Source organism: Lepidochelys olivacea (genome assembly GCF_965140295.1).
Source record: "Lepidochelys olivacea isolate rLepOli2 genome assembly, chromosome: 8".
NCBI lineage: Eukaryota > Metazoa > Chordata > Testudines > Cheloniidae > Lepidochelys > Lepidochelys olivacea.
In genome coordinates, this window is record NC_140418.1 from 78,929,455 (window position 1) to 78,941,835 (window position 12,381).

Here is a 12,381-nt window from a genome sequence, read left to right on the forward strand (position 1 = left end):
AACATGTCAGGGGCATGGTGGAGGAGATCTCTACTATACTGGCCATCCGCTGGCATAAAGTGCTTTGCACCAGTGTTGTAAGTTAGACCGGTCTCTTGGCTGCTCTGAGCTTGGAGCAGGCGTGGGGAAACCATAACTAGATTTCTGACACCTCCGCTCCATGCTTCCCCTGTCATTAAGCAGCACTCAGACCCAGGGAAGAATTGAGCCCACAATATGTATTTCTGTAAAGAGCTCATTAACACAAGGCATTAGACATCAATAATCAGTAAAGATGCAGATACTTAAGAAAACTAAATTGATTGATTTGTATCTTTTCCCTTAGTAGATAGAGGCCAAGTCAGAATCTCCATCTGCATGGGTGACTGACAAGAAAACTTTGTGACTAGGAGGTGCAGAAATAGGGAATGCCAGCTCTCTGCCAGCTCTTTCACTCCAGGCCACAGGAAGCCTTTTTTTGTAGCGCTGAGGGATTACCATGGGAGAGGGCCTGGAGCTGACATGCATAGTGGGCACGTTCTAACCCTTCGTAGTGTCTGCACAAAAGATAGTGACTCTTTCTACTCACTTCCACACATACCCCTCTGTGCTTTGGAGCCCCCTGAAGGGATTCTGGGATCTGAGATTGGCAGGACCTGGTGGGATGGCGGACATCTGCTTTCTGTCTTACTAGCAGTTACCTGACTCCTTCTTTTTTCTTTTTCTTTTTTTTTTTTTATTTAAACTAATGCCTATTGTGGTTTGATTAATGTTTTTAATGGTGGAACCTAAATGAGATTCTAAACTACTTCCCTTTAAACAGGTTGATGCAATGAAGAAAGCACTGGAAAGTCTTAACCTCAACATTGTAGAGATGACAGATGAAAATGCAACCTTAGATGGTGGAGATGTCTTATTTACAGGTACAGTATTAAAGTGAATTTGTATTTGGTTTTCTTTCTGGACCGCATGGAAAATTTAACACTATCTGATCTCTATTAATAAATATTATACTTTATACTAGTGTAAAGATTTTATTAGGTCATTTGCTTACCAAATGGCAGCACGGCACTTTAGTTTCAGAGCTGTCTTTTGAATGCAAAATTTCCTAATGCAGAAGAATGGAAGTAGCAGTAGACACAATACAAATCATGTGTATTTAAGCCTTAATCAATTCACCTAGCTTGTAAAGTATTACTTACCAATAAAGAAAAGGCTTTCAGCAGTCAAGTTATTTTCATCATTTCATATTTTTTATTACCCTCAGCCATGTTTGCACAGACCTGTTTGCGGGAATCATAAAAGCTTCATTCAGACGTAATTGTGGTTGGTTCATTGAGTAAACACTGGATAGTGCATTTGTAGTTTATGAGGAAAGTAGACTTGCTTGCCAGATGTCATGTGGAAGAGAAATGGTGTTGCCACTCAAGTTATATGCATGAACAAATTCAAAGAGGAAGATACCGATGCTGATTTTTACATAGTTAAACCCATTATGTATGTATCTTCTCGCATTGGCTGGGTATATATTTGCCCATTGCCTGAGATAAATGAGGCTGTTTATTTTGATCACCATCACAATAGACAGGTTGCTTGCCTTACTTACAAAGGGAACAAGATTGTTTCAGACTAAGGAAACCAAAAAATAAGGCATTTCTACTATGTTACGGATCCCAGTATCTGTTTCCTTAGCACCTTGAAGATAGCTGTGTCTTTTTATGACTGAGGTTTAAAATCCAAGAATGGGAGAAATCTCAGAAGAGGAACAGAAGGTCAATCGGTGACTTATTAATCTAGCACAGCTGTTCTCTCCATTTATCCTATGACCACTGTAAAGCTTTAAAGGAAAGGGAGCTGTTCATGTGTATAATTTACAGTGATTATCATTCTTCACCAGAAAAAGAATTTAATTAGACTCAACATCCAATTACAAGTTGCATTTTTTTTAAAAAGCTACATTTCTAGTTAGTTTTGTTACTAGACTTTTTTTTAGCCACAGTTAAGTTTCATATTGATAATTGTGAAGGACTTTATATTACATCTCCATCTCAAATTTGGCCTTTATATTACATCTCCATCTCAAAATATGTGTGTTCTGATTATTAGATATGGTTGGTGTCCATGTATTTTTCAGCCATTCAAATAAAAAAAAACATTAATTTTGTCTTTACTATTCTTTGCAATGTTTTCATTTCAGGCAGGGAATTTTTTGTGGGTCTGTCAAAACGGACAAATCAACGTGGTGCAGAAATTCTGGCTGACACTTTTAAGGTTTGTACACTTGTTCTGCAAGAAGACATTCTGCTTTCTGTGGCCAGACAAAGGGGTTAAACTACAGCCCACTGAACCAAGTACATTAGCCAAAATGTTCAGAAATGGGTATCTAAAGTCAGGCTCCGAAAGTATCTCTATTTAGATTCCTAGGTAGTGGCCTGAATTACAAAAAGGCAGAGAAGCCAACAGATCCATCAAAGTCACAGATCTTCAAAAGGGGACAAAGGAAATGTGGAGTCAAGTCAGTTCTGAGGGACTAAGACTGTAAGTAGGGTAATGCCAGGTCACTACTACTTGCTACTATCTTAGGCCTCCCATTCCTCCTCTAGAGAAGCTCAACAATATGCATGAACGTGTTTTCACTTGAGTTCCTGACAGGTTTTTATATAAGTAATATTTAAACATTTAACAGATTTATTTTCAGGTGCACAAGTAGTGAAAACTGCAGTAGTTCTGTATTTTTTCTTGATGCACAAGACAGCCCAGAGGGGCATGTCACAGTTGACTGTAGCCAGTTTACCTCAGGACCTGCAGATGAGTTAATTTACAGAGGAGCTAAAATGTGTCATTGAATTACTCAGAGCAGTTATGGAACTGGTACTGATTTAAAGTATTTACTGTGCACCTTCTTCATTTCTACATAGGATTATGCTGTCTCCACAGTCCCTGTTTATGACTCTTTGCATCTGAAGAGTTTTTGTAGCATGGCTGGACCAAACCTGATTGCCATTGGTTCGACTGAAGCTGCACAAAAAGCCCTCAAGGTAAAATGCATAGGAAAATGACCCGAGATAGGTGACTAATTTTACTTTTATCTTAAGACAAGAACACCTGAGTTTAAAATAGATGTAGTGTCAGTACAAGAGGGAAATAAATACACCTCAGAGAATCCCGCATGAGCAAAATGCAGGGAATGTTATTCATTAATTATGTAGGGAAAGTTTTTTACGCTAATCTAGTTTTAATTATCTAAAGTAGCTTCCAGAGTTTCTACAAGCTTGATCTGGTGATAGGGGATGTATTTTGTTCGTTTGTTGCATAGGATGGGGAATAGGTGGAAATGAAGGTTGAGACTTAGGCAGGGAAAGAGTTGTCTAGGTTCATTAACTTTGGATTCTTATCTCTTGATGCATAAAATTCAGTGAAAGGATTTGAGGAAGGAGTGAATATGGTCAGAGCAGTAGGATAAGATTTTTCTTTTTTTTTTCTTTTTTTTTAAGCGGGAACATGGGAGCAATTGGAGAGAAGACTGGGTAGATTTTAGAAATGTCAGGGGGAGAAGTAAAAGGATTGAGAGCTTGGATGTGAGGAGAGAAGGTTAAGGAGGAATGGAAAATAACCCCAAGGATGTGAGCTGAAATAACAAGGAGGATGGTGAAGTTTCCGAGATGGAAGAGAGAAAGTTGAATAGCTGGGAGCATGCAGCCCTCTCCAGGAGGTGTGAGATGAAGAAAATAAGGAAGACGGGTTGAAAGGAAAGGGAAGATGCAGGCTCTACTTTCAGTAATTCCACATTGTGCTGACATGTAACTTTAGGATATGGGCAGAGTACAGTAGGAGCAGGAAACAGGCAAATATGCTAAACCAAATACCCGAGAGAAGGGACAGTGTTGGATTTCTGGCCCCTTTTCTCAAAGGGGACACTAGTAACTCTTACCAACCTGAAAAAGCCTTCTGCCTTGAAGTTTTTAACATGAACATTTATTGTTGATTCTGCCTTGCTACCATAGAGTAAAGTGAAGTCCAAGATCTAGGATGAACCTACTACCAGAAGAGTAAGGTGGCTAGAAAGTGTCACAGTCTTCCACATGAACTCCTTATGCAATTATCCTGAGACTCCAGTGCCCACCCTAGGGAGGCTCTCCATCACAAGCTGGACATTAAAAGGTCTTTTGTCTTCTGTCTAGAGTAGACTAAAGCACTAACAGCTCTCCCCTCCCCCCTTTTTTCATGTGACATTTGTATGTACAGTCAAGTCATGTCCAAAAGAATTGTAGCTAAATGGGCATCTGACAGCGTTTCTCATTCTTCTTCCTTATCAGGAATGACTTTTCAAGGTCACCAAAAGGTTCATTTTGTTCAGTAACAGTAGCCAGTGTGTTCCCAAATGTACAGCCTCTTATTGTACTGGTTCTCTTGTAAATAATGAATCCAGGCTTTGCTTTTCAGTACTAAAAAATCTACTTCCAGGTGGAGAGTAATGTGGTGATTGTTACTAACCCATGCAATTACAAAATGTTGTAACTCAGCTCTGTCTCGCCTTTTGGGGAGGAACAGGAAGGTGAAAGAGATTCCCTTTGTTTAATTGTATTAGTAAAGAAATCTTAATCTTTCTCTGATTAAAATGTGGCTTATTGTTTTAGATATATAAGGTTTTTGTATATATTATTATTATTTATTATAACCATAAAACTTATTTTGAAAATTAAAGAATATTTATGTAGTGACAGTGATAGTGCCAGAGGCTTCTGATCAGGATCAGGGCCCTATTGTGCTGGCCAGAAGATGGAGCAACTCTGAAATAAACATAGCTCCTATCCCAAAGAGTTTACAGTCTAGGGCTCTGATCATGCAAAGACTGCTTAGCTTCGATGGCACTCATGCATAAAGTTAAACAGGTGCATAACTCTCTGGTTCAGAGCTATGGACTGTAAGCTCTTTGGGGTAGGAACCATGTGTATTTCAGAGTTGTGCCATGTTCTAAGTCTTTGCAGGATCAGGGCCTGAGAGATTCTCAGGAGCTCCAGGTGCCCCTTAACCCCAGCAATACCAACATCTGCTCACCCAACAACCACGCAGCTTCCCATACAGACTCTCCCATCCCACACACACACCCGCCTACCTACCTACCTTAGCCTGAGGTGCCAAATCTGGGAACCTCTGGGACCTACGCCCTGCTATCACTCCGAGCAGGGGGTGTGACTGCAAGCCTAAGTTCATGCTTTTAAGCAAATTCTTCTTTGTTTGCATAAAATGTCACATGGAACAGGAAAAAAACATGCAAAACTGGTATCAATGTGAAATAATGTATTTGGCCCTCAGGCTGAACGACTGGACGCAGGCCTATTAGGACATGTTCTGTTTAACTTAAAAATGATATTTTATAGCTACGAGTAGTGACTGCTAATAACAGTCCACACCTACCTGCAGCTCCACACCCCCTTTCGCTTTCTGTGAAACCAAATGAAAATGGTTTCGGTTGCAGTGCATTGACACTCCTGATTCTGTATCCCAGACAGTCTAGCCTACATGAAGTGCTATGTAAATTCCCCGATGTGAGTTGATCTGTATGCCCTGTCCCAAATAATCAGACTCAAACTCCAAAGGCATCACAAGCAGCAGCCTGATAAATTGTGCAGATACTCAGCCACAGTAAAATACTTCTTTGCACCATTTATAAACACTAACAAAATTCAAGCACAGTACAGTTTTCTGACTCAAGCCAAGACTAATTTGAGTGCTCTTCAGTCTGATTAAAGCCATTTGCACAACTCTGCTAATCATATTGCAGTGCATCAATTTAGCTATTGAAGCCAAGATATATTTGTGGATAAGATGATAAATAAATTGAGGTTGTAAAGTACCAGCCGTGTAAATATTACGAGCAGTTCAGATACAGCAAAATGCAGAGCATTCCTAATAAGAAAGGATGATGCATTGTCAGGCTTTTTAGAGGGTACTAGCAAGGTAACCGAACATTTTAAAAAAAAATACTGAAAAATACCTTTTTAAATTGTTGACCATATTGGTTTGCATGGTGTTTTTTTGGTATTCGAGATTTAGAAGTATATACATCTCTGTATAAGGGTCAGCGTTAATGAGACATATGCACATGTAACTCCACTCCATTAACCAAGGTTAGAATATACTCCTAAAGGATTGGGATATAAAGAAGTTCGTACAAGTATTGCTGATAAGAAAACTCAGTATTTCATAGGACAAAATGTTACTTGTGTGCAGCTTAAATAATCATTGCCACAAACTTAAGTTGAACTGAAAACATCTGAACTAAGGGAAAAGTTTTCAAACCTAGGTCCTGAAGTTGTTAGGCAACTCAGTCCTGTTAGAGACACCTGAATTAAGGATACTATCCTGAAAGGTTCTGAATCCCTCCTGAGGTTTCAAGGGCCCAATTCCCAGCATTACTTCAATGGGAGCTGTAGCTCCTGTTGACTTCAATAGGAGTCATGAGCGCTCAGCAAATCTGAAAACGAGGCCGCCTTTGAAGCAAGTCCTGCAGGGTGCTGTGGGTGGACCCAAAGTTAATTGGAATAAATGAAGACTTTCCATTTACTTCAGTGGGCTTTGGATCAGGCCCTGGAAGGTAATTTTCCATGGAAGTGCCATTGGAAGCTGAGGGTGCTCAGCACCTCACAGAAGCAGTGAGCACATTTTAGGATCAGGCCCTTGGTTAGCTGCTTAAATGTGGATTTATTTCACCAAATTTATTTTAAAACAAAACCCCAAAAAAGTATACCTTGAGCACCTATCCCATAAATAAGAATACATAATAGAATCATATAAAGAACTGCCCATCAAACTCTTTTTCAAAAAGCCAAGGAATTTTATTTTATTTTTTACAGAATGTCTGAAAGTTTATCACCAAGCTCTGCACCAAGGGGTGGGGGAGTCTCTCTGTAAAAATTTTGGCCTAAAGTACTGAATGAATTGGTCCTAGTGCTTGCAACTAACAAATTGGGTATTATTTATTCAAGTCATTTATTGTTCATAAATAATAAATTTAGTAATTTTGAAACAGGAATATCTGAGTTCAGTCTCGCCTTTCCAGGATGCTATGTAGTTACATACAAAAAATGGTTAAAAGAAAGTTAAGTTTACAAAATCAGGCACCGAAGGGTTCTGTCCCCTTGTGCATTATAACAGTATTGCCCTCATCACGTAGGTGGTCTGTGGCATACCCAGAAGTAGAATGCAAGCCTCCTGGGTTCCAGCCCTGTGCTTTAAAACACAACATCCTCATCTTACAACCCTCTGTCTCCTTCACTGTCCAGCCTGTGCACTGGATGAGACAGTGTTCCTGTAGAACAAGTAGTCGGTGATAGCATATCATCATCCGTATGCAGAAGAAAGCTAAATTAAGATTCTAGAGAAACCTTACTTCTAGAATTTCTAACTTGCGAGTTGCCTGACTTTCCAACTTGCACGTTCCTTTTATATAGGTTTGGGGTTTTTTTAATGTGGATTCCTAGGTTTTTAATTAACAGACTGAAAAACCAGAAATATCCTATGGAAACATGTTGACTCTCTTTGAGTCATGAGCAGGATCTGATCCCAGAACTTCCAGATCCACAATACAGACATCTACCAACAGATAGCAGTAGTAGACTGTTGTTGTTCTGTATGGACCAATGATTAGAGAGGGATATGAAACACATTTTATCGACGTTGTAGAATATTGGGAGTCAGGATTCCTGGGTTTGAGAGCAGTCTCTGAAGGAGAGCATACTGTAGTAGTAAAGACTTTAACCAGCCACCTGCTTAGATTTGGCATGTTCATTCTGAAAGCCAGTGTGGCTAAGTGAATGAAATTTGTGTCCGTCATAATTAGGCTTGGAAGAATTAGATTTTCATCAGTAAATGTCGGTAAATCTCTTTCACTGTACCCACACAAACTGATGAAAAAATATTTCCATCAATAATAGAAACTTACAGTTCGGAAACCATTTTAAAAAATGCAGCTCGAGCTTATTAGTCTGATTTAAGAATATTTACTCTGTGTGTTTTGATATGTGATGTTGGCAATTTGTGTTTTAACAGTTATAAAGCTTTACCATTTTGAATCTCAATATCTATCATTAAATAACTGTCTTACTACCCATAGCTCCCCACAACTGAGAATTTATATTGATAAAAGTAGAAAGTCTTAAAAATAAACGTCAGTATTGTCCATTGAAATTAAAAATTGAATTCCGCCAAACCTAGTCAGATTAGAGACCTGGGTTCCATTCCCAGCCACACTAGAGGTGACCATCCCTTTGGTATCATGTAAAATGTGCGGAAAGTGTATTTGCTTCCCTCTTAAAGGTAAGGGTCTGACGCCTTGCTCAATAAGGTCTCTGCAAAGAATTATTAATACTCAGTAAGGAGAAGACCCAAGACTAGAACTCTTGGCTTCTAACCCACCACTACATTCACCATGCTAGTGTAATGCTGATAGACCCTGGTTGTTGGCAGACTGGATCGAACCCGGGACCTCTGGAGCTTAGTGCATGAGCTTCTGCAGCATGAGCTAAAAGCCAACTCTGGCTGTTACCTAAGGCTGTAGAGCACTCATCATCTCTCTCTAAGTGGTCTCAATGCCACTAGCCAGGACAGAACACCACACCCAGGAGGTATGTGGGTTTCACAAGAGTGGCAGGGTTCCTGCTGTGACCCATCCTGAGCTCAAGCTATGTGCGGGGCTCAGACTATGCTCAGTATAGGTGAGACTTTAGCATTAAGTTTCTAAAAAGTTCTGAACGTAGGCAAATAGAAATTTTAAAAGGCTTTTAATTTTGCCAAATCTTGTTGAATTTTCATCAGTAAAAAGCACCTCTTTGACTCGAGCACCAGCCCCTTGCCAACTTTCAAATTGTTCCTCCAGAATATGGGGGGCACTAAAGATAGTCCGAGAAATGTTTTGAAAAAAGTTTAACCTATTTCTCAAAAATGGCCAAAATGTTTTCATTGAAACTTTTTAAAATAAATATTCACTCTGAGGCAAAAAACAAGCATGGCATGTTGTGTCTAAATAGTTAATGTTTGGCAAAGTTACAAACAACTGAAAAGGCAGGGGTGCTAGAACAATTTGTATAATGGGGTTGCAGAGAGCCATTGAACAAAGCTGTAAATTCTGTATATAATGGAAACCACTTCAAGCCAGGGGGTTTTGCCACACCCCCAGCATCCCCAGTTCCAGCACCTAGGTGAAAAGGGGGGCTTATAACTAAGTGTTAAGCCAATTTAGCTATAGGCATTATTACCAGCTCTACCTAGAATATCCTTCCTTCAGTCTTGCAATTAAAGTTACCACTGTGGTCTTCGTAGGTTATTGACACCCGGAGCTAAAAGGTTTTTAAAGGCTAGCTTATTCCATCTGATACGTGGCACTGCATAGCGCAGTCAATCCACTACTCCTCTTGTATCCATATTGGTGAAGGGCAATGTAGTCCCCTGGGCTCCTATTTAAGTGCCTAGCTATGACAGCCCTGAATGTCATTTCTTTATCTTGATGGTTTGCTTTTTAAACCACTCTTTTTCACTCTCGAAATCCAATCCTGCAAGCAGAATGATTGAGCTGTGTTTGAGCATCTGTGGCAGGGCAGTTGGTTTCATTTGAGTTAAGGATGCAAAGGTTAGCAAATAAAATGGCTTATTTTTTGTTAGTTGGAAAGTGATCTTTTGAGCTGTGCTATGCTTCTACTTCATACTGGATGCTTTATACCTCTAGCAACAATCTTGCTGGAGGGACAGTATCTTTTTCTGGTTTTTGTGTAGTAAAACATGTATTTTGGCAACTCTTAAAAATTAATTAAACCACCTGAGTGGTGCATACTATAATTTATCATAACCATAGTGCTGCCTGTGTGTAGTGCTGCATGTGAGCTATGAAACGACTGTATAGGCTTTAGGATAATAAAACACATGCTAGAAGCAGACAATAAATCAGAAGTGACATTTTGACCACAAGATCATCTTCAGGCTCTGTAAAATATAGAACATGGTTATTTGGGCTACAATTGGAAAGTGAGACTGTAAGAAATTGAATGAAAAAGGAATGGTAGAAATTAACTGCAAAACCTGTCATTGCCTGAAGTCTCCCGCAGCTAAAGTATTAGCCTCCTCTTGCTCTGTCCTGCGCTATTTTCAGCATGCATTTCTTTCCTCCTTTCTGTCAATCCTGTTTTATAGTATGTATATTGAGTATGTGCTGTAGCTGTCAGGGGATCAAGAAAGGAAAAGCAAGGTCTTTTGTCCCTTCAGGGGGGCCAGGATTTCACCCTATATATTGCCCCTGCCTGCCATCCGCCCCCCATCCCCACTCCTCCCTGTGTCTTTTGAGCCTGATCCTTTGCTACTGAGGTCAATGAGAACTTGCCTTCAATGGTGCTCATTCAGGCTCTTTGCTAGTGTGTGCCTTGGCATTGAGGTGTAAGGAGTATTATCTTGGTGTTTTTGCCCTCTCAGACACACGTTTAACAATCAGCTGAGTCTTGCTGAGGCAATAGTTGAATTGACACTTGGCTGATGTAATCCAGTGAAGATCTCATTAGCCATTGGAACAATTGCTAGGCAGGATCAGTGCAGAAACAGAGGCATAGTTAATTCCTTTTATGTGCTCCTTTCGCTCCCTTCTCAGACATGCCAAAATTCTGAGAAAGCTGTGTGTGTTCAGTTTGCCTAGCCAACCAGCAAATCTGTAGGTAGGCTAGAGCAGTGGTTTTCAACCTTTTTTCATTTAAAGACCTCTTAAAAATTTTCAAATGGAGATGCGGACCCCTTTGGAAATCTGTTGTCTGTATGTATAGTTGAATTCTGTTCAGTCAGGTTTCAGTCTTAAGTCTTTCATGGACCACTTAGACATGGTCTGCGGACCCCCAGGTTCAGAACCCTTGGCTTTAGAGGATCCATAACTCTGCAGGGCTGCATCACAGTGAAATAGCAGCCTTCCCACATGACATACTTCTGTGCTTTCTGTGATGGGCAGAGACTGACTAAGTGAGTTTTATTGGTGGAGTTCCAGTGGCAGAGGGAAACTCACTTGTGTTCAAGCCCTTTCTGCTCTCTTTTTGGACACTTGCTGGCAGTTCCTTACGACTTCATTGCAACACAAAGTGCTCCCAACCATAGCCTTGGCAATGTCAAACATATGCCAGCAAATGGTCCTACTGTATTTTTTGGCAACCTCCACAAGCCAGTAGCGATGTTCTTGTCCACAGGGATTTAGGCTGCCCTCTGTATAGACTCTGTAGCATCGGGCCAAAGTCTACATAGAGTTAGTAAAAGGTATCATTCTCAAGTCATTTACGTCAAGCTCCTGGTACTGCGTCATGCCACCACTCGGTGAACTGGGTCCTGATCCAAAATAGACACTCCACATGGGCAAGGTTTGTTATCGTAAGGCTGGTAAAGCAAACACTGATGTCAAACCACTTGACACACTTCTCCTCCCTGAGCAGTGTCCAATGCCCTGTGCTGGCAGTCTGGGGTTCTACTCACTGTATTAAGTTTTCCCACTCCATCCATTCTCTTATGAAATTAACTACCAGTGTAAAGAGCTGTCATATTGCCTCCATGATGAGATCTTGATGGGGTTCATGCTGGGAATGGGAGTGATGCAAACTGGACCTGGGGAATTTGTGAAATTTGCACAAAACTATCCAAAAGGTGAAAAACTTTATAAATGGTTCCATAGGTACGGGCAGCCATTTTGGAATTTTACCTAAGTCGTTCTCAGCAATTGTGCTGAGCACTATAGAGAAGTGTTTCAGTAGTCCAGAACGCACTGGTGCAACCTTGATTGTGTAGTTTGTGGACGTGACAAAATGTCTGTTATGAACAGGATTGCCGTGTGGAGATGCTAAACTGTTGCAAAGATGAGACTGCCAATGATTTAATGCAGTTGAGCCTGTAACTGTTTGTTTCTTCCCTAAAGGGACTCGGAATTAATGTGGAACAACTGACCTCTGTGCTTCAGAACTAATTCTTGGTAGCCAGGAATATAACCTAGAATCTGAATGTATTCGAATATGTGGTAGTAGAATTGGAAGAACTCTTTCCTTCCTAAATACAAGATGCTCATAACATCTTTAGCTTGTCTAATTCTCGACTCTCCCATTCTGTAACTTCACTGGTACATGGGAATGGGATTGATCATTCATCATCTTAACTCCTGCTCAAGAATGCTATTACAAGTGCAGCTCAGTGCACAGTTCTGATACTGGTCAGGAGAGGCTTGCTAAAACCTCACATAAGGAAGGAAGTAGAGAGAAAAGTCTGTTCCAAGCACCTGGATGCTTGGTCTTTATTCAAAGCCAAGATTTCAGAGTAGTGCTTTCATAGACTTTGGAGTAAATTGTTATAACATTGACAAAATTTCCCTATTTCTTATGATTTACTGTCTTTCAT

General features: G+C 40.3%; 1 protein-coding gene across 2 annotated transcripts in view; it reads left to right on the forward strand.

Moving 5' to 3' along the window:
* DDAH1 (dimethylarginine dimethylaminohydrolase 1) overlaps nucleotides 1–12,381 on the forward strand; it is a 148,398-nt gene that overhangs the window by 118,971 nt on the left and 17,046 nt on the right. For both annotated transcript variants that reach the window (XM_084637348.1, XM_084637347.1), the window contains exons 2-4: nucleotides 803–902; nucleotides 2,177–2,250; nucleotides 2,898–3,017. In XM_084637348.1, the coding sequence (XP_084493474.1) occupies nucleotides 812–902; nucleotides 2,177–2,250; nucleotides 2,898–3,017 (285 nt within the window). In that variant the 5' untranslated portion in view covers nucleotides 803–811. The remainder of the gene's footprint in view (nucleotides 1–802; nucleotides 903–2,176; nucleotides 2,251–2,897; nucleotides 3,018–12,381) is intronic.